Source organism: Mustela lutreola, chromosome 8, assembly GCF_030435805.1.
Source record: "Mustela lutreola isolate mMusLut2 chromosome 8, mMusLut2.pri, whole genome shotgun sequence".
NCBI lineage: Eukaryota > Metazoa > Chordata > Mammalia > Carnivora > Mustelidae > Mustela > Mustela lutreola.
In genome coordinates this window covers 41,463,747-41,483,123 of record NC_081297.1, presented here as the reverse complement: position 1 = coordinate 41,483,123, position 19,377 = coordinate 41,463,747, and the positions used below count along the sequence as shown (strand labels likewise).

The 19,377-nt window shown below is 39.0% G+C and overlaps 1 protein-coding gene and 1 pseudogene across 10 annotated transcripts in view; one reads left to right on the top strand and one right to left on the bottom strand.

Moving 5' to 3' along the window:
* The window catches only part of BCL2L13 (BCL2 like 13), an 86,368-nt gene that overhangs the window by 54,001 nt on the left and 12,990 nt on the right, over positions 1-19,377 (top strand). For 3 of the 10 annotated variants that reach the window (XM_059184319.1, XM_059184318.1, XM_059184321.1), the window contains one exon: positions 9,393-9,474. The exons of 5 other annotated variants lie outside the window; for them this stretch is intronic. In XM_059184319.1, the coding sequence (XP_059040302.1) occupies positions 9,393-9,474 (82 nt within the window). Of the gene's footprint in view, positions 1-9,392; positions 9,475-11,143; positions 11,168-13,567; positions 13,617-19,377 lie in introns of those variants that run through there. 2 more of the 10 variants (XM_059184323.1, XM_059184322.1) reach the window with 2 other exon arrangements.
* LOC131838185 (BCL2/adenovirus E1B 19 kDa protein-interacting protein 3-like) lies at positions 4,042-5,602 on the bottom strand (annotated as a pseudogene).

Sequence of the window (19,377 nt, the reverse complement as noted above, 5' to 3'; positions counted from 1 at the left end):
AAGAGATACTCATGATACCCTTTTATTTTTACTCTTTTGGAGGAGAGTGCAATGGATTTTGGTATCTTAATTCTCTCCTACTACTTACTTTTAAACATTTTTATTTATTTATTTATTTGTTTGTTTATTTTTTTAAGATTTTATTTATTTGACGGAGAGAGAGAGAGATCACAAGTAGGCAGAGAGGCAGGCAGAGAGCGGGGGTGGGGGAAGAAGCAGGCTCCCTGCGGAGCAGAGAGCCCGATGTAGGGCTCAATCCCCGGGATCATGACCTGAGCCGAAGTCAGAGGCTTTAACCCACTGAGCCACCCACGCGCCCCCTTTTAAACATTTTTTTTTTAAAGATTTTATTTATTTATTTGAGAGAGAGAAAGAGGAGAAGAGAGTGAGAGGGGAAAGGTCAGAGGGAGAAGCAGACTCCCTGCTGAGTAGGGTGCCCAATATGGGACTCCATCCCGGGACTCCAGGATGATGACCTGACCCAAAGGCAGTTGCTTAACCAGGCATCCATTTTTAAGCATTTTATTTTGGAGAATTTTAAACATACACAAATATAGATAAGATAGCATAATGACTAACATCACTTAGCCCTAATAATCACTAACTCATTACCACTTATGCTTTATTCACACCCTAGTCGTGTCCCTTCTTAATATTATTTTGAAACAAAATTCAGTCATTATTTGATTTTATCTATAAAAATTTTAGTATGGGGGCATCGGGGTGGCTCAGTAGTCTGGGTGTCTGCCTTTGGCTCAGGTCATGATCCCAGGGTCCTGAGATCAAGTCCTACATTGGGTTCTTGCTCACCAGGGAGCCTGCTTCTCCTTCTGTCCCTCCCCCTGCTCATGCTAGCTCACACTCTCACTCTTGCTCTCTCACAAATAAATAAAGTCTTTTAAAAAATTTCAGTATGGGGGGGAGGGGCGTTAAAAAGGGGAAGAGGATTAAGAGTACACTTATGAGTACTGAGTACTATATAAAATTAAATCGCTAGGGCGCCTGGGTGGCTCAGTGGTTGAGCCGCTGCCTTCGGCTCAGGTCATGATCTCAGGGTCCTGGGATCGAGTCCCGCATCGGGCTCTCTGCTCAGCAGGGAGCCTGCTTCCTCCTCTCTCTCTCTCTGCCTGCCTCTCTGCCTACTTGTGATTTCTCTCTGTCAAATAAATAAATAAATAAATCTTTAAAAAAAAAAATTAAATCGCTATATTGTACATCTTAAACTAATATAACACTATATGTTAAATATACTGGAATTTTAAAAATTTTTCAGGGGCGCCTCGGTGGCTCAGTTGGTTGAATGTCTGACTTGAATTGGGCTTGGGTGTTGATCTTGGGGTTGTGTGTTTAGGCCCTGCATCAGCCTCCATACTGGACATGAAGCCTACTTAAAAGTTTAAAAAAATTTTTTTCAGTATGTATCTTTAAAAAATAAAGGTTTTCTTTATTTTTATATTTAAGCATTTTTTAAAAGATTTTATTTATTTGTCAGAGAGAGAGAGCACAAGCAGGGGGAGCGCAGGCAGAGGGAGAAGCAGGCACCCCATTGAGAAGGAGTCCCATGTTGGACTTCATCCCAGGACCCTGGGATCGTGACCTGACCTGAAGGCAGACACTTAACTGACTGAGTTACCCAGGCATACCGGTTTTCTTTATTTTTAATCGAACTGTCGTTACCACATCAACAAAATTAAAAATGATTTCTTCATATCCTCAAATATGCTGTTAGCATTCAAATTTCTAAATGTCTCAAAAATATCCTCTCTTTTGAATGTGAGGGTAATCTGTCTGTGACAGCTGTCACCCCACTTATCTCTAGGTTTGATTTGACTGATCTGGCTGCCCGGTGGGTATCCCTTCCTCTCTCACCACTCTGTGTGTGTCCCTCCTGAGGCTGTTCGCTTGGTGGAAGAGGACAATCTTCCCCAATAGAGGAGGAACATTCTTCTGTGAAGTGTAGAGGAGTAACTTTGCTCCCCTGCTAAAATCTCAAAACAGGTTCTCAGGGTCCATTTATAGAAGAATGTAGGCTAGTCAAACTTCCAAGACTCCGGACACATCCAAATGAGGCACTGTATGTGACAGTCTTTCTTTCTTCCAGCCTTTCCTTCCTTCCTTCTCTCCATCCTCCCTTCCTTTTCTTCTCCCTCCCTCCTTTCTTTTATTTATTTATTTATTTTATTTGAGAGAGAGAGTACACAGCAGGGGGAGCAGCAGGCAGAGAGAGAAGTGGGCTCTCTGCTGAGCAGGGAACCTGATGCGGGGATCAATCCCAGGACCCTGGGATCATGACCTGAGCTGAAGGCAGAGGCTTAACCAACTGAGCCATCCAGATGCCCCCAGTCTGCCTTGAAAAATAATAACAACAACAACAAAACCTCTTTTAAACTTTACAGGATATGAAGTTGTATCTTTTCATTTTTATTGTTATTTCTTAATTTCTTCTTAGTTATTGGTTTATAATAGTTTTTTATTGCCTGGATATTTGTGTGTGTGTGTGTGTGTGTGTGTGTGTGTGTGTCTTGTGTTTTTGTTTGTTTTTTTTTTTTTTTTTTTTTTTTTTTTTTTTTTTTTTAAAGATTTTATTTATTTATTTGACAGACAGAGATCACAAGTAGGCAGAGAGGCAGGCAGAGAGAGGGAAGGGGGAAGCAGGCTCCCTGCTGAGCAGAGAGCCCTATGCGGGGCTCGATCCCAGGACCCTGAGATCATGACCTGAGCCGAAGGCAGAGGCTTTAACCCACTGAGCCACCCAGGCGCCCCGTGTTTTTGTTTTTGATTTTAAAGTAGGCTCTAGGCTCAGTGTGGGGCTTGAACTCATGACCCCAACATCAAGAGTTGTATGCTTGGGGCACCTGTGTGGCTCGGTCAGTTAAGGGCCTACCTTTGGCACAGGTCATGATCATGCCCTGGGTTAGGCTCCCTGCTACTACCCCTCCCATTCCCAGTGCAGAGTCTGCTTCTCCCTCTACCCTTTCTCCTGTTTGTGATCTCTCTCTATATATAATCAATAAAATCTTTTTTTAAAAAAGAGTCCTATGCTCTACTGACTGAGCCAGCTAGGTTCCTCTCTTTTCTTTTTTAAATAAGTATAAATTCAAACCTAAGGAAGCTTTCCTTTGTTTTGAAGAATAAAACAAAATAACAAAGCTTTTGTATCATTTGCTAACCTGATTCCATTCTCTAAAATTATTTATTTATTTAAATTATTTATTTATATTTTTTTATGAGACAGGGAGAGCAGGGGAGGGGCAAAAGGAAAGGGAGAGAGAGAATCCCAAGCAGGCTCCATGCTGGGCATGGAGTGGGGCTCAGCCTCCCGATCTGAGATCATGACCTGAATTGAAATCAAGAGTCAGAAGCTTAGCTGAATGAGCCACCCAGGCATCCCTTAGTTTGTTGTGGGTTTTTTTTGTTTTTGTTTTTATTTTTTGTAAGATTTATTTATTTGAGAAAGGGGGAGTTAGAGAGAGAGCATGAGCAGGGGGAGGGGCAGTGGGAAAGGGAGAGAATCTCAAGCAGACTCTGTGCTTAGCTCAGAGCCCTGCTCAGGGCTGGATCCTATGACCCTAGATCATGATCTGAGCCAAACTCAAGAATTGGACGCCTTACCCACTGAGCCTCCCAGGTGCCCCTGATTTCTCTTTAAGGAAGAAGTGGTAGTTATATTGCAAAAGTAAAATTTCTACCATGAATGATGCAGTTCTAAGTCTGGTGGCACTAGAAGGAGACAATAGCATTGTTGCCAACATTATAACTGTTGGTGGCGTTTGTGGGAAAAGAAGCCCTTGCAAGTTCCTACCCAACAGTCAACTGCTAGGAAATTCTGAAGTGTCTTACAGGCCAAAGAGAGAATGAGGTTAGTAAAATGCCTCAAGAGAGCTTGAATAAAGTACTGGATTTGAGAGTTCCTGAAACTTGGATATGTAAAAATAGGGTGGTAAGTTGGGTCATGCTTACAGTGGTCTCAAGTTCAAGTAAACTTCTGTAATAATACACCACTTCACATATCTCATACTTTTTAAGGGGCTTTTCTTTCCCTCAGTAGGTACTGGCAGAGGGTATGCTCAGTCATTTTCAATATAGATGCCTAGGCCCAAAGCCAAGCATAAGAAAGGAGGAGATATAGAATGAAGAGAGTCTGCAGGGGAAAAAACCCCTTTCTTCCTGGTTTCGCTTTTCCTCATGCTCAGAGAAACAGAATGAAAACTGAAGTGGAATGCCCTGGGGGATTGGTTTCAGGCCTTATGGACCAGTCAGACATATAGGCTGTACTTTCCTTCAGAGCATCAACTTTTCTAACTTCTGACTGAGACCTATGGTCTTTGCTGCTGTACATTTCTTCATTAGATATATAATCTCCCCATCTTTCTGTGGGGAAGGACTGTCACGTAAGGACTTCCCCTTGAACTACTACTCTGTCCTGATTCATGTTTGCACTCAAAAGAATCTCTTCATGTCTCCAGTGTAGATAGAGGGCAAGGAAGGCACTTGGGCCAGTCCCCCATTTTCCCCACTGCCATTATCATTGCCATTGCTGCTGTTCTTGGTAGCTCCACCCAGGAATCTTGCTCACCTAAATGGTGCTTTCCAACAAGGGAAGAATTAAATACAGAGAATGTAATTCATTCCTTTCTTGATTTTCAGTTTTATTATGACACAGTATGTTGATGTTTGTTGGTTATTATACTTTGTTACAGAGAAAGTAGTTCTTTTATTCAACTTAAATGTGTTTGCTAAAGAAAAGAGCAGTAATAATGGATAACTAGATAATTGATATTTAAATTTTTTAATGTGTTTTTAATCTCTAATTTTGAATGCCCAATCTGTATTTCACATTGTTAGGTTTAAGCCCTGTGTTTTTTTGTGTGTTTAAAACCAAGAGATTCCTTTTTTGACTAATTGGTGAAAGTGTCTCCTATGATGCAAAGCGTCAACATGAAACATCTTTAAGGCACTTCGTGTTAAACATTCCATTGACAGGTCTTAAAAACCATTTTGGTCATTCTTCCAGAGGAGAATGATTGGGCTGCATGATGGTGCATGTCTGTTACATAAAGTCTGTAGTATGACTTCTGGGGTAAAGTGTTTGTCTTCAGCCGCCTGAACACAAGGTCAGGGTGAAGCAAACTGCCTACCTGTCAAAGTGGAGCTAGTTTTGAAAACCTACTGTTAAGGAGGAGGGATGACAACAATAATCTGTTGGAGGAAGAGTTTGGACATATAGATTTGCAGAGACGAAAATAATATTTTGTTCTCTGAATTAGAAAAAGAAATGGCTGGGATAAGTGCCTTTTGGATTTCTGCAGATAGTTTTTTTTGTTTTATTTTGTGATCATTTTTCCCTTACTATATTTGAGATGATTTTTCCACTGTACTGGTATTGAGAAAAGCACTTTATTGAGGCTTATAAGTACTGTGACTGGTGTGGATTTTCTAATAGACTGTAGAGCAGTTTTACGTTCACAGAAATGTTGAAGAAAGGTACAGAGATTTCTCATATACTACCTGCCTGCACACATGCATGGCCTTCCCCATTATCAGCATCTCCCATCAGATCTGTACATTTGTTACAACCAATGAACCTCTGTGGATACATCATTGTCACCCAAAGACCATAGTTACAGTTTACTTTTGGTGTATATTCTGTAGTTTGGGCAAATTTATGATGGCATATATTCATCACTATAGTATTACACAGAGTAGTTTCACTTTCCTAAAAATCTTGTGTTCCACGTGTTTGATCCTCTGTCCTGCCTCACTCCTGGCAATCACTGATCTTTTTACTATCTCCATAGTTTTTCCTCTTCCAGAATGTCATATTTATATGTTGGGATATATACATATATAGTTGGGCAGTGCGATATATAGCCTTTTCATATTGACTTCTTTCTCTTAGTAATATGCATTTAAGTTTCCTCTATGTCTTTTTATGGCTTGATAGCTCATCTCTTTTTTAGCACTAAAATTTTAGCACTCCTTTGTCTGGATGTACCACCGTTTATTTACCCATTCACCTATGGAGGGAGATCTCAGTTACTTCCAAGTTTTGACAATTAGGAGTAAATCTGATACAATCATCCATGTGCAGGTTTTTGTGTGGACATGAGCTTTAAACTTCTTTGTGTAAAAACCAAGGAGTGGGGTCTGGTAAGAGTATGCTTAGTTTTTTAAGACATTTCCAAGCTGTCTTCCAAAGTGGCTGTACCATTTTGCATCCCCACCGGCAATGAATAAGAGTTCCTTTTTACTCCTTAGACTTCCAGCATTTGGTGGTGGTTGTGTTAGATTTTGGCTATTTTACTAGCTGTATAGTGGTAGCTCATTGTTTTAATTTGCATTTCTCTGATGACATATGATGTGGAATATCTTTTCGTATGCTAATTTGCCATCTGTACTTTTTTGGTGAGGTATCTTGTTAAGGTGTTTGGTCCATTTTTAAAATCAGATTGATTGTTTTCTTATTTAAGAGTTCTTTGTATATTTTGGATAATAATCCTTTATTAGATGTGTCTTTTGAAATTGTTTTCTCCCAGTCTGCGGCTTGTCTTTGCATTCTTTCAATATTGTCATAGACAGACATTTATAATCTTAAATTCCAGCTTATCAGCCATTTCTTTTATTGACTGTGTCTTTTTTTTTTTAAGATATTATTTATTTTATTTGACAGACAAAGATTACAAGTAGGCAGAGAGGCAGGCAGAGAGAGAGGGGAGGAAGCAGGCTCCCTGCTGAGCAAAGAGCTCAATGCGGGGCTCAATCCCAGGACCCTGGGATCATGACCTGAGCAAAAGGCAGAGGCTTTAACCCACTGAGCCACCCAGGCGCCCCTATTGACTGTGTCTTAATGTTATATCTAAAAAGTCATCACCAAGGCCAAGGTCATCTAGGTTTTCTCGTTGGTTATTTTCTAGGAGTTTTATAGTTTGTATTTTACACTCAGGTCTATGATCCATTTTGGGTTAACTTATTTAAGGTGTAAGGTCTATGTCTAGATTTGGTTTTGTGTGTGTGCCTGTCCAGTTGTCCCAGTACCATTGTTTGAAAAAACTTTTTATCCATTGTTTGCCTTTGCTCCTTTCTCAAAGATAAATTGACTATATTTATATGCGTCTGTTTCTGGGCTCTCTCTTCTATTCCACTGATCTATTTTTTCTTTCACCAAAACCACACTGTCTTGAATACTCTAGCTTTATAGTAAGTCTTGAAGTCAGGTAGTATCAGTCCTCCAGCTTTGTTGTTCAGTATTGTATTGGCTATTTTTGGTCTTTTGCTTCTCCATATAAATTTCAGAATTAGTTTGTTAATATTTGCTGAGATTTTGATTGGGATTTCACTGAACCATAGATGAAGTTGGGAAGAATTTACATCTTAACCTTATTGAGTCTTTATATCCATGAACATGGAATATCTCCATTTATTTAGTTCTTTTTTTTATTTCATCAGAGTTTTATAATTTCCCTCATATAGATCTTGTACCTATTTTGTTATATTCATGCCTAAGCGTTTTATTTTTGGGGATGCTTATGTAAATAATATTAGATCTTTAATTTCAAGCTCCACTTGTTTATTTCTAGTATATAGGAAAACAATTGACTTTGTATATTAACCTTGTATTTTGCAATCTTGCTATCATTCCTTATTAATTTTAGGAGTATTTTTGTGGGTTCTTTTCAGATTTTCATAACGTAGATGATCATGTCATCTGTGAACAAGACAGTTTTATTTCTTAAGTAAAATAACAAAAATTCAACAGAGTAAATTCAAGGATCTATTGGCTTTCTTCAGTGATTCATGAGTCATGCATCATCCCATCTAGCAAATAGAAAGGAGCTCCAAATTGCTGCAGAAAAGAAGTTTTTAAAGGTAGAAAGAAGTGGGACAAGGAAATCATAAACAAAAGAAAGGATTATTTCAGGCAAGGTCACCTCTTTTAGGGGGATGAAAGGAATCTATTGCGTGACTATCCTTACCAGTGTTGACTAGGAAATTCCAGACTAACTGGTTAGGATCACATTCCTGAAGGAGGTTGAAATTGCAGTTAGGTTAGCCAGTAAGTCTTGGTTGGTGACATGGGTTTAGCTCAAGTGAATCCATTTGGGGCCTGTTGCCTTCTTTTTAACAATTCCTTACCAGTCTGTATACATTTTATTTCCTTGTCTGACTGCATTAGCCAGGACTTCCAGGACATTTTTGAAAAGTGGTGATGAGAAATGACATCCTGGCCTTGTTCCTTATCTTAATGGGACCTTATAGTTCTAACCATTAAACTTGTTAGCTGTATTTTTTTTGTAGATAACTCTTTGTCAAGTTGAGTTCCCTTTCAGTCCTAATTTACTGAAAGTTTTTATCATGATTGGATGTTAAATTTTGTCAGAGCTTTTCTGCATCTGTTGATAATGATCTTGTGATTTTTTTTTTTCCTGTAGACTGTTGATGTGGGGATTACATTAATTGGGGTTTTTAAAAATATTTTATTTATTTATTAGACAGAGAGAGAGATCAAAGTAGGCAGAGAGGCAGGTGGGGGCGGGGGGGGGATGCAGGCCCCCTGCTGAGCAGAGAGCCCGATGTGGGGCTCGATCCCAGGACCCTGAGAACATGACCTGAGCCAAAGGCAGAGAGGGCTTAACCCACTGAGCCACCCAGGTGCCCCCCCCTTTTTTTCTTTTTTCTTTCTTTTTTTTTTACAGACAGCGAGAGAGGGAATGCAAACGGGGAGTGGGAGGGGGAGAACAGCTTACCACCAAGCAGGGAGCCCAATGTGGGGCTCAATCCCAGGACTCTGGGATCATGACCTGAGCAGAAGGCAGACACTTAATAACTGAGCCACCCAGGCCCCTGCCCCTCTTTATTTCTGATAACTTTTCTTGCTCTGAAGTCTGCTCTGTTTGAAATTTATAGAGCTACTCCCACTTTTTTTTTTAAGATTTTATTTTTTAAGTAATCTCTCCACCCAGTGTGGGGCTCAAATTTAACAACCCTGAGATCAAGAATTGCATACTCTGCCTACTGAGCCAGCCAGGGGTCCTACTTTCTTTTGATTAGTGTTATCGTGGTATATTTTTCTCCAGCCATTTATTTTAATATGTTTGTGTCTTTGTATTTGGAGTTTCTTATAAACAACATATAGTTGAGTCTTGTTTTTTGATCCAGTCTGCTATATTCTGTCTTTTAATTGGTGCTTTTAGATTATCAAAGGGATTATTAATAATTGAATTAATATCTACCATATTTGTTAAAACTGTTTTCTGCTTATTGCCCATATTCTTTGTTCCTCTTTTTGTCTTCCACTCTTTTCCTGCCTTTTGTGGTTTTAATTAAGCATGTTGCATTCCATTTTTTCTACTTTCTTAACATATCCATTACATTTCTCTTTTTACTTTTTTTAGTGCTTGCCCCAGAGTTTGCAATATACATTTACAGCTAGTCCAAGTTCACTTTCAAATAACACTGTGCCGCTTCATGAGTAATGTGAGTACCGTATCCTAACAAAATAATCTTAAATCCTTCTCATCTCTGTATCACTGCTGTCATTTATTTCCCTAATCTAAGCATGCATATGTGTGTCTGTATGTATATGCATATATATGCTATATATGTAAGTATACATGATTGAGTTGCTATTTTTTTTGAACAAACTGTTACCAATTGATGATTGATAATTCTTATCAATTAAGAATAAGAAAAATAAACATTTTTACCTTATCTTCACTTACTCTTCTGATGCTCTTCCTCTCCTAATGGAGATCCAAGTTTCTGACTTACATTGTTTTCCTTCTCTCTAATGAGCCTCTTTTAACATTTCAAGCAAAGACAAGTTTACTAACAACACATTTCCTCAGTTTTTGCTTATCTGAGATTTTTACGTGTCCTTCATTTCTGAGGGATAATTTCACATGCACAGAATGCTAAGTTGGTGGGGTTTTTTCTCTTAACACTTGAAATATTTGAGTTCATTCTGTTATTGCTTGTGTGGTTTCTGAGGAAAAGTTCAATATAATTCTTTTCTTTGTATTTCTATAGGGAAAATGTTTTTAACTCTGGCTTGTCTTAAAATTTTCTATCTTTGACTTTCTATAGTTTGAAAATGATATGCCTAGGTGTAGGGTTTTTGTTTTGTTTTGTTTTTACATTTTTTTCTACTTGACATTCTCTGAGCTTCCTGAAACTGTTTTTGGTGTCTGATATTAACTTGAGGAGGCCCTCAGTCATTATTGTTTTAAATATTTCTTCTGTTCCTATCTCTTTTCCTTTTTGTATTCCAGTTACGTATATGTTACACTTTCTGTAGTTGTTCCACGGTCCTTGGATATCCTGTTCTTTTTTTTCCTGTCTTTGTTGTCTTTGCTTTTATATACCCAAGCTCAGAGATTCTTCCCTTACCCATGTCTAATTTAATATTATATAGGCCCATCAAAGTTATTCTTCATTTCCGTTATAGATCTTTTCGATCTTATGGTTCTTTTCCAGTGTTTCTCTCTCTGCTTACATTGCCCATCTGTTCTTGCATGCTTTCTGCTTTATCCATGAGAGTCCTTTGCTTATTAATCATAATTGATTTAAATTCTTGTCATGATAATTTCAACATCTGGAGTGTCTGGTTCTGATGCTTGCTCCATCTCTTCAAATTTGTTTTTTGCCTCTTGGCATGCCTTGTAATTTTTTCTCGATAGCCGGACATGGTGCACTGGGTCAAAGGAACTGCTGTAAAGAAGCCTTGGAGGAAGGGGAGGGATTTTATAGCCCTATGATTCGGTCAGTCTTTTTACTGAACTATGGCCTCTGCACTGTGAAGTGTTTCTCAGTTTTTCCTTTCCCTGTTAGGTGGGATGAGATGGCTTGAGTGGGCTGAGTTGGGTATTTCTCTACCCTTGTGTTGTTAGGCTCTGGTTAGGTAGGTAGTTTCTCTTACGGGCAGTCCTTGTTAAGAAAAACGGAGTGGCCTATTATATTTCAAATATAGTTCATCCTCCCCCTGCCAGAAGCATGAGGGGAATTTTCTTTGGTATTTATTAAGAGCACCTGGTTGAGCTCCTAGAGGTAAATCTCACAGAATTGTAGGGGTCTTCTTATGACTGAGTCCCCCTAGAGTTTAACTTTGTATTGGCCATGCTGAGCCTCCAGCTGTCCATCAGTGCTCGTCCCCAGCGTGATTTCCACTCAGGTAAGCTGTGACTCTCCATGTTCACCTGTCTTTCTCTCCAGTCTTGGGGGCAGTAGTTTGCCCTGGGCCATTACCTCTCTATCTTACAGAACCTAGAGTAGTTGTGGATTTTTCAGTTTGTTTAGCTTTTTACTTGTTAGGGTATCGTGGTGACTTCAAGCTCCGTACGTGTGGCAGTCACTCTCAGGTTTTCTCTTTCAGTTTTGTCCACACTGAGGCTCCAGCAGTTCATCAGTTTCAGTTCCAGTTCTCCTCCCTGGGCACGGGTGCCTGGGGAGGTGACTGCTGAGGAGTTTCTGCTCCAGTAAGTTATGATCCCCTCTATTGCCTGTTGGTCACTTCAGTCTTGGGGGCAGCATTTGGCCCTGTGACCTCAGTTCTCTTAGCGATCTAAGAAGTTACCGATTTTTCAGTTTGTTCAGCCTTATTGCTTGTTGTTAGGATGGAATGGCACCTTCCAACCTTCTTTTTTTTTTTTTTTTTAAGATTTTATTTATTTATTTGACAGAGGGAGCACAAGCAGGGGGTGTGGGAGAAGGAGAAGCAAGCTTCCCTCCGAGCAGAGAGCCTGATTCAGGGCTCAGTCCCAGGACCCTGGGATCATAACCTGAGCTGAAGGCAGACACTTAATGACTGAGCCACCCAGGCGCCCCAGTCTTCCAAGCTTCTTAAGTGCTTCCCAGAAACCAGAAGTTAAAATGACTTCAAGCTGAGACTTTACAAGGATCTCATTTTGGTTTTAGTTACTTTATCCACAGGCATTATTCCCCAGACTTGAATATAAGTCATATGGTTACAATTTCCATACCTTAGACGTGAAGGAGTCTCAGTCTACTTCTGATCATTCCTTCTTACTGACACTCACCATCACGTGAGGGTGAAACATATTCCTATAATTCCTGTGAAATGTCTGTATGGAATCTATAAGCTGGGGCTCCTTTCCGTGGCGCAGTTCTCAATAGGCATCACCAATTCATGTTCTTTCTCTTGGTTTTTCTTGAAAAGGAGAATGGCCTAGAAATGTTTATTACTGTCTAATTGCATGGCCTTAGATGAATCATTTTCCTGAATATTCTTCAGATTATTTATAAACTCTAGTTTCTTTTTTTTTTTAAATCATTTTCTAAAAGATTTTATTTATTTATTTGACAGACAGAGATCACAAGCAGTCAGAGAGGCAGGCGGGGGGCGGAGTGGGAATCAGGCTTCTCACTGAGCAGAGAGCCTGATATGGGGCTCGATTCCAGGACCCCGAGATCATGACCCGAGCCAAAGGCAAAGGCTTAACCCCTGAGCCACCCAGGCGCCCCTAAACTCCAGTTTCTAAGGAAGTCATTAATCGTGTCTGCCCATTTTACAAGGAGTTTGTGAAGATTAATTAATTTCTGTAATGTTTAAGGCCTTCAGGGATTAATTTTTAATGTGCAGTGAACCTTGCTTGTTTGCATATGTTATGGTAGGCACCATGCTAGATTTTAAGTATACAAAAGTTAAATAAAATATAGGCCCTACTTCAGAGCTCAGAACTGGTTGAGGAGATAGAAATGTAAAACATTAATAACCATGTGTAACATGTTATATGTTGTGGGGTAGGCATGTTCAAAGTGTAGTAGAAAGACAAAGGAGGGAGTGATTAATTGGGGTGCAGTTAGAAATAAAAGTTCAATGAGGAACACATCTTTTTTTTTTTTTTTAAGATTTTATTTATTTATTTATTTGACAGAGAGAGAGAGAGAGACAGTGAGAGAAGGAATACAAACAAGGGGAGTGGGAGAGGGAGAAGCAGGACTCCCACCAAGCAGGGAGCCCAACTTGGGGCTCCATCCGAAGTCCCTGGAATCATGACCTGAGCTGAAGGCAGACCCTTAACGACTGAGCCACGCGGGTGCCCTGGATTATAATTTTTTATTTTTGTTTATGTGGCATTAGAATTACAAGATAAGGCTTTTGGATTTTTTCTCTTTTTACCTTATTTTTTTAACCCTGCCAGAGAGAGGCAAGTTAATAAAGATTGGAAATCACAGGGTTAATTTGTGGCCCCCAGCTCTGCCAAATATTAGCCTTGTGTTTGGGAGAAATTCATTTAACTTCTCTGAGCCTTAGTTTTATCAACTACAAAATGGGAAGAATAGTTCTGTCTCACAAAAATAATGATATAAAAGTATTTTGTGAAAATGCTCCATTTTTACAAATGTCAGGTTTTTAGATATGTCTTTAAGAGTGTATATTTTTTTCCTCTTCCTGAGTCTGAAGATTCCTTTGTGTTTTGATTCTGATTTTTCATGGCCCTGCAGCACACTTAGGGCGCGGACTAGTTGGCGTATTGTGATTTTTCTGACTCCTCCTTGTTCCCTCCCTCCGCTTTCTCACTGTCTTTCATTTCCTGGGATTGTGTTCCTACATTAGAAGTAAGTCTGTCTCCTGAAAAGGGCAGTAGAAGTCCAGTGTGGTAAGGCTTCTCTTTTATTTTCTCCTATGTCATGTACTAAACTAGATACTTGCTATGAAAGATTTAGTTTTAAATTACATAAAAGCTTACTGGTAAAAATGTAATCTGATGTCTACCATAGTATTTAATATTTAAGTAGTTTGAATAAAATTAATTTTTGCTTTTTTTCTGTTTGACTTAAAGCTCCTTATTTCCATTTTAGGAATAGAAAGACAGAGAAAGTATTTTTGTTTATAATCAAGGATATTTGGAGACTGTTCTAACAGTTTCTTACCTAAAAGTTCCCAAAAGACAGAGTTTTTATACTCTGGGAGGTAACACATAATTTGTGATCTAAAAATCACTAGGTGGGTTTTGTAACAAATAATTTTAGTGTAATGAGGTTAAGTACTGTTTCATCAAACCCATGTATTTTACTTGCAGGTGTGAGTATTTACTGCACTGTATTTCCAAAATATATTTTTTGTGGGTCTTGCTCATTAGAATAGATGGAAAATTACTGGGAATATCATTCCCACTTTGCATTTTCTCATTTTAATTTAATAGTGATCTGAGAGGCATATGGCATACTGCTTGACTGAATGTAAAAGAATAATTACTGTTTCTATTTTTTAAGGGGACTACTTGAGGGATAGATACTGCCAGAAAGTAACCGTTAATGGTTTGTTGGTACATCTTAGGGCAGGTGAGTCCCTAGATGAATTTACCAGGGAATATGTCTGTGGAGTTCTGCCAAAGCATCTTCAGATGGAAAAGTTAAGTCCGTAGGGAGCTCAGTTTGTCAGCAGCTATGACTCTGTAGGTAAAATACTGCTTGAAGTGGCGGAATAATTTGTAACAATGTGAACCCAAAAAAAGGAAGCAAAATGCAGTCAATACAGGCAGAATAAAGCAGCCACTGCACATTTTTGAAATGGTTCTTTTAATGATCTGCAAGCTCTTTTTACTTTGTTCTACCACCAAAACCAATGTTACATTTTTATTTTATCTTACATTTATTTAAAAATACTCCCCTTGGGCGCCTGGGTGGTTCAGTGGGTTAAGCTGCTGCCTTCGGCTCAGGTCATGATTTCAGGGTCCTGGGATCGAGTCCCACATCGGGCTCTCTGCTCAGCAGGGAGCCTGCTTCCTCCTCTCTCTCTCTCTCTCTGCCTGCCTCTCTGCCTACTTGTAATCTCTGTCTGTCAAATAAAATAAATAAAATCTTAAAAAAAAAAAAATACTCCCTGTATCTCCATATTTCAGTTTCTTCTCTCTTTCCCTTTTTATTAGAAAGGTTTCATGCACATATCTTTGTGTACTTGCTTCAAGAAAACACCAAGAATAATCTTTTCTATTTACTTCTTGCTGTAAACTCAGGAGAAAACATCTGTAAGGTAATCAGGACTACAGCCTAAGAGTTCGTTTCATGTAGTTGATAAAAACATGGTCCTGGGAGGTAAACTGCCTGAGCTTAAATCCAGTTCAGTGACTTTGAACGATAATCCTCTTCGGTTGATTCAGTTTCCTGGTCTGTAAAATGGAAATAATAATAAGGCTTACTCCATAACCTTGTGAGGTTTAAGTAGGTCAGTATCAGTAAAATCTTCAGAAGGACACATGGTAGGAGTGCGTACAAGTTACTGCATGTTACTGACAAGCAGTTCTTTTTTTTTTTTCTTAGTAGTTTATTCCTTTTTGTTGTTGTTTGCATACTTCTCTCTTTTTTTATAAACTTTTTTTTCTTAAAGTTTTTATTTATTTATTTGACAGACAGAGATCACAAGTAGGCAAAGAGGCAGGCAGATATAGAGGAGGAAGCAGGCTCCCTGCAGAGCAGAGAGCCTGATGTGGGGCTCGATCCCAGGACTCCGGGATCATGACCTGAGCCGAAGGCAGAGGCTTTAACCCACTGAGCCACCCAGGCGCCCCCCTCTCTCTCTTTATTTAAAATTGTGTTCAGTTAGCCACTGTTTCTGATATAGTGTTCCGTGATTCTAGTTACGTATAACACCCTGAGCTCATCATACAAGCCAGTTCTCAAAACAGGCTCAGAGACCTTGGGACAAGTTACTTAATCTCTCTGAGCTTTCTCTGGTTTTGTTTTTATTTTTGTTTTCAAAGAAAGATACAGTTCTCTGGTTGTTCATGCATACTTAAACTCTGATAGTTGGTCCAAATTCGTTTTATGGTTTTTTGAGTCCTGGAAATTACTCCTTTGTGTTTTTTATATCAATGGGACTACAAAGAAATTTCCAACAACAAATATTTTGTGCTAAAAATGATTTTAGATTGTTGGACCAGCTCTAATACTACTTGTAGATGTTATTCCCAAGGCACAAGGCACTAATTTTTTTTTTTTTTTAAAGATTTTATTTATCCATTTGACAAAGAGAGCAAAAGCAGAGGGAGCAGCAGGCAAAGGGAAAGGGAGAAGCAGACTTCTGCTGAGCAAGGAGCCTGATGTGGAACTTGTTTCAGGACCCTGGGACCATGACCTGAGCTGAGGCAAACACCTAACCAACAGAGCTACCCACACACCCCTAATGTGCTAAATCCCGAGATTTAGCACAAATCCCAAATACCCAAGATACTATCTAAAAAAGCTCTTTATCTTTTAGTGAAAGCCTGCTCTTCACTAATAGCAGTAATTGTTGAGAGAGAGACCTCTCTTTTTATATTTTTGCTTTATATGAATTGGTCCCAGGATTAAAAGTCTCAGTGGTCATCTATTCTTTCTTTAATGCTTCTTACATAAGAGCACAAAATTTCTGGTGTATCTTCATTAAAATGTGATGTTCCAAGTAAGAAATAATAAGTTGTAAGGCAGGGAAGGCCATGACAGCAAGGAAAAAAGTAATTAAATCTGAATTGACATCTGAGCCATTTATTATTCCAAAGTTGTAATTTGGCAAACTTGAGAAAGGGAACAAAGAGTGTTCTTAACCCTTTTGTTAGCTTTAAGCTGTTAAAATTAAAGCAAAATGTCATTTTATGGCTAATTCTATTTCAGTTTGTTAAGTTTTCTCTTATTTCTTCATGATGGAATTTTTGAAATTTCTGTTTCATTTGTTTTGGTTTGCAGCCCTAAAGAAAAAGCAGCAAAGGTCTCCTTTCTGAGAATTAAAATTTTTACCTTTTGTTTTATGGTTCTTTTGTTTTGTTGTTGCTTTTTAAAATCAGTTCTTGCTATTAGAGTTTCTGTTTTTAGAAGTGCAGATAAGTAACTTGTTGAGAATTCTTATCAGTGAGCACTTCAGACTGCTCTGACCCTTGGATAACCCTTCTGTTCGAAGAGCTCTGTAGTTGTGAGGTGACTGTGAGTCCAGCTGTACTGTACGTTTCTTGAAGTGGCATGGAAACAGATTATAAAACTTGTAGAGTGTGAAAAGAGTGAGAGCAGATGTGATTCTAAGACTAAGAATAAACAGCGTGAGAAGTTAAATTCCTTACCTCTTAATGACTCAGTTGGGAGGTGAGGGTATTTAGGAGCACTGTTTGTTTTTTATATGAAAATTTGACAGTATTGGGGGAAGGCTAACAAAAACACACTGTTTGAAGTTACTTGTAATGCAGTAACTGACGTTCTTTGACTATTTTGCATAACTCTGAAATACACTTTCTTTGAGAAAATAGGTTAGTTTTACTTGCTTCTTGGAGGTCAGAGACCGTGATCGGTTCATTCAATGGCATAATTCTGTTAACACTTTTCCAGCTTCTTCCTCTTCATTTAACAAAAAGAATCTAGTTTTTAGATGTTGACTTTCAATGTAATCTTAAGCAGGGCCTCATTACCCTTTTTTTTACCCTTTTTTTTTTTTAAGCTACTTTGCAAGGTTTGAAGATAGAGGATTATAAAGTTGCTGAGCCATATTTAGTTTCTCATGTGGATATTTTGAGAAAGCAAATAAATGAAACAAGTGTACTAAAGTCCAGTCAGTAAGGGGCAATTATGTACATTGTGCTATCTTATACTATCACTACTCTTCTTTCACTGCCTTTTTCCCTCCCTGTAAAATTATTCTGTATATGAGCCATTATTTCTGTCTTCACAATGAAGCTCCTTGAAGAGATGCAGATAAACTCTTGAACCTATAAATGACGTGGCAAAGAGAAATCCCTTTATAACAAGGTGTTAGAGGATTTACGTAACTAATTAGAATTGTGTTCTGGCAAAGATCTAGGTAAGTACAACTTCACAGGAAAACTGAGTTTAAGCTGTTGATCTGGCTTTGGTGATTGGTCTTCCTTACTCTTGGACCTCCAGGTATACTCCTCCAAAAAGGTTACAGAAATGGTTCCCTCGGTAGCTATTTTCATCGTGTTAGCTACTGTCACTCTCTGTTATTGGTGGTTCATCAAGAATCAGCAAACTCAGAATGTCCCTATAGTCACTCGGTAGCCTTTATCATCTTACTTCTTCCTTTTCATTGTACTAGAGTATGATTGGGCTTTGGGTAGGATATTGAGGGAGCCAAATTGATTACAGCCATTATACCCATTTTTGTTTCACAAGATACAATAACTGGGTCTCGGGGCGCCTGGGTGGCTCAGTGGGTTAAGTTCCTCCTTTTGCTCGGGTCATGGTCTCAGGGTTCTGGGATTGAGCCCTGCATCAGGCTCTCTGCTCAGTAGGGAGCCTGCTTCCCCCCTCTCTGCCTGCCTCTCTGCCTACTTACTTGTGATCTCCGTCTGACAAATAAATAAATAAATCTTTTAAAAAAAACAACAACAATACCTGGGTCCCACCTTCAAAGATTCTAATTTGATTGTCATGGGTTATAACTTTAGCATAGGTAGACTTAAAATTTTCACAGGTGTCTAATTAGGCAGCAGAGTTTGAGGGCTGCTGTGTTACCTAATCTCCCCAACTAGATTTTAGACCCCTTGAAACAAATTTTAATCTTAAAATTCTTAAACTTTATTAGATAGCTGATTATATGTTTATTAGTTAAACACAACTATAAACATAAAGAAGCCAGTTGTTTAAGTGTTTGAAATAAATATCAAGAAAGCCATGGTGAAATAGAAATTTTTTAGTGAGTAGGGTAGAATACCAAGAAAGGGAATGATGGTTGTAGAGCTCAATCAGGAAGTGCTTCTTGAAGAAGTATAGTCACACCTTGAAGAAGTGTGAGAGACTTATGTTGGAAAAGCAGCAGGGCGTTAGTTGGATGTGTCGTGGGATCCGGCTTATGTGATTTGGACTGACCGTGACTAAGAAAGGCAAGACTTTGTTTATTTGTTATGTTCCAATCTTTTGCATTTGAGCCATTTGTGATATATCCTTTTTTTATTTTAAGATTGATTTTTATTTATTTGACAGACAGAGATCACAAGTAGGCAGAGAGGCAGGCAGAGAGAGAGGAAGAAGCAGGCTCCCTGCTGAGCAGAGAGCCCGACACAGGGCTCAATCCCAGGACCCCGAGATCATGACCTGAGCCGAAGGCAGAGGCTTTAACCCACTGAACCACCCAGACGCTCCCATTTGTGATATATCCTAAACTGAGTTTTGGTTATGAAAAAAACAGTCAAAAAACAGTCCTGGGGCGCCTGGGTGGCTCAGTGGGTTAAGCCGCTGCCTTCGGCTCAGGTCATGATCTCAGGGTCCTGGGATCGAGTCCCACATTGGGCTCTCTGCTCGGCTGGGAGCCTGCTTCCTCCTCTCTCTCTCTGCCTACTTGTGATCTCTCTCTGTCAAATAAATAAATAAAATCTTTAAAAAAAAAACAGTCCTGAACTTGTTTAATCTTGCTCAGACCTCCACTGGGTGTCTGTTTTC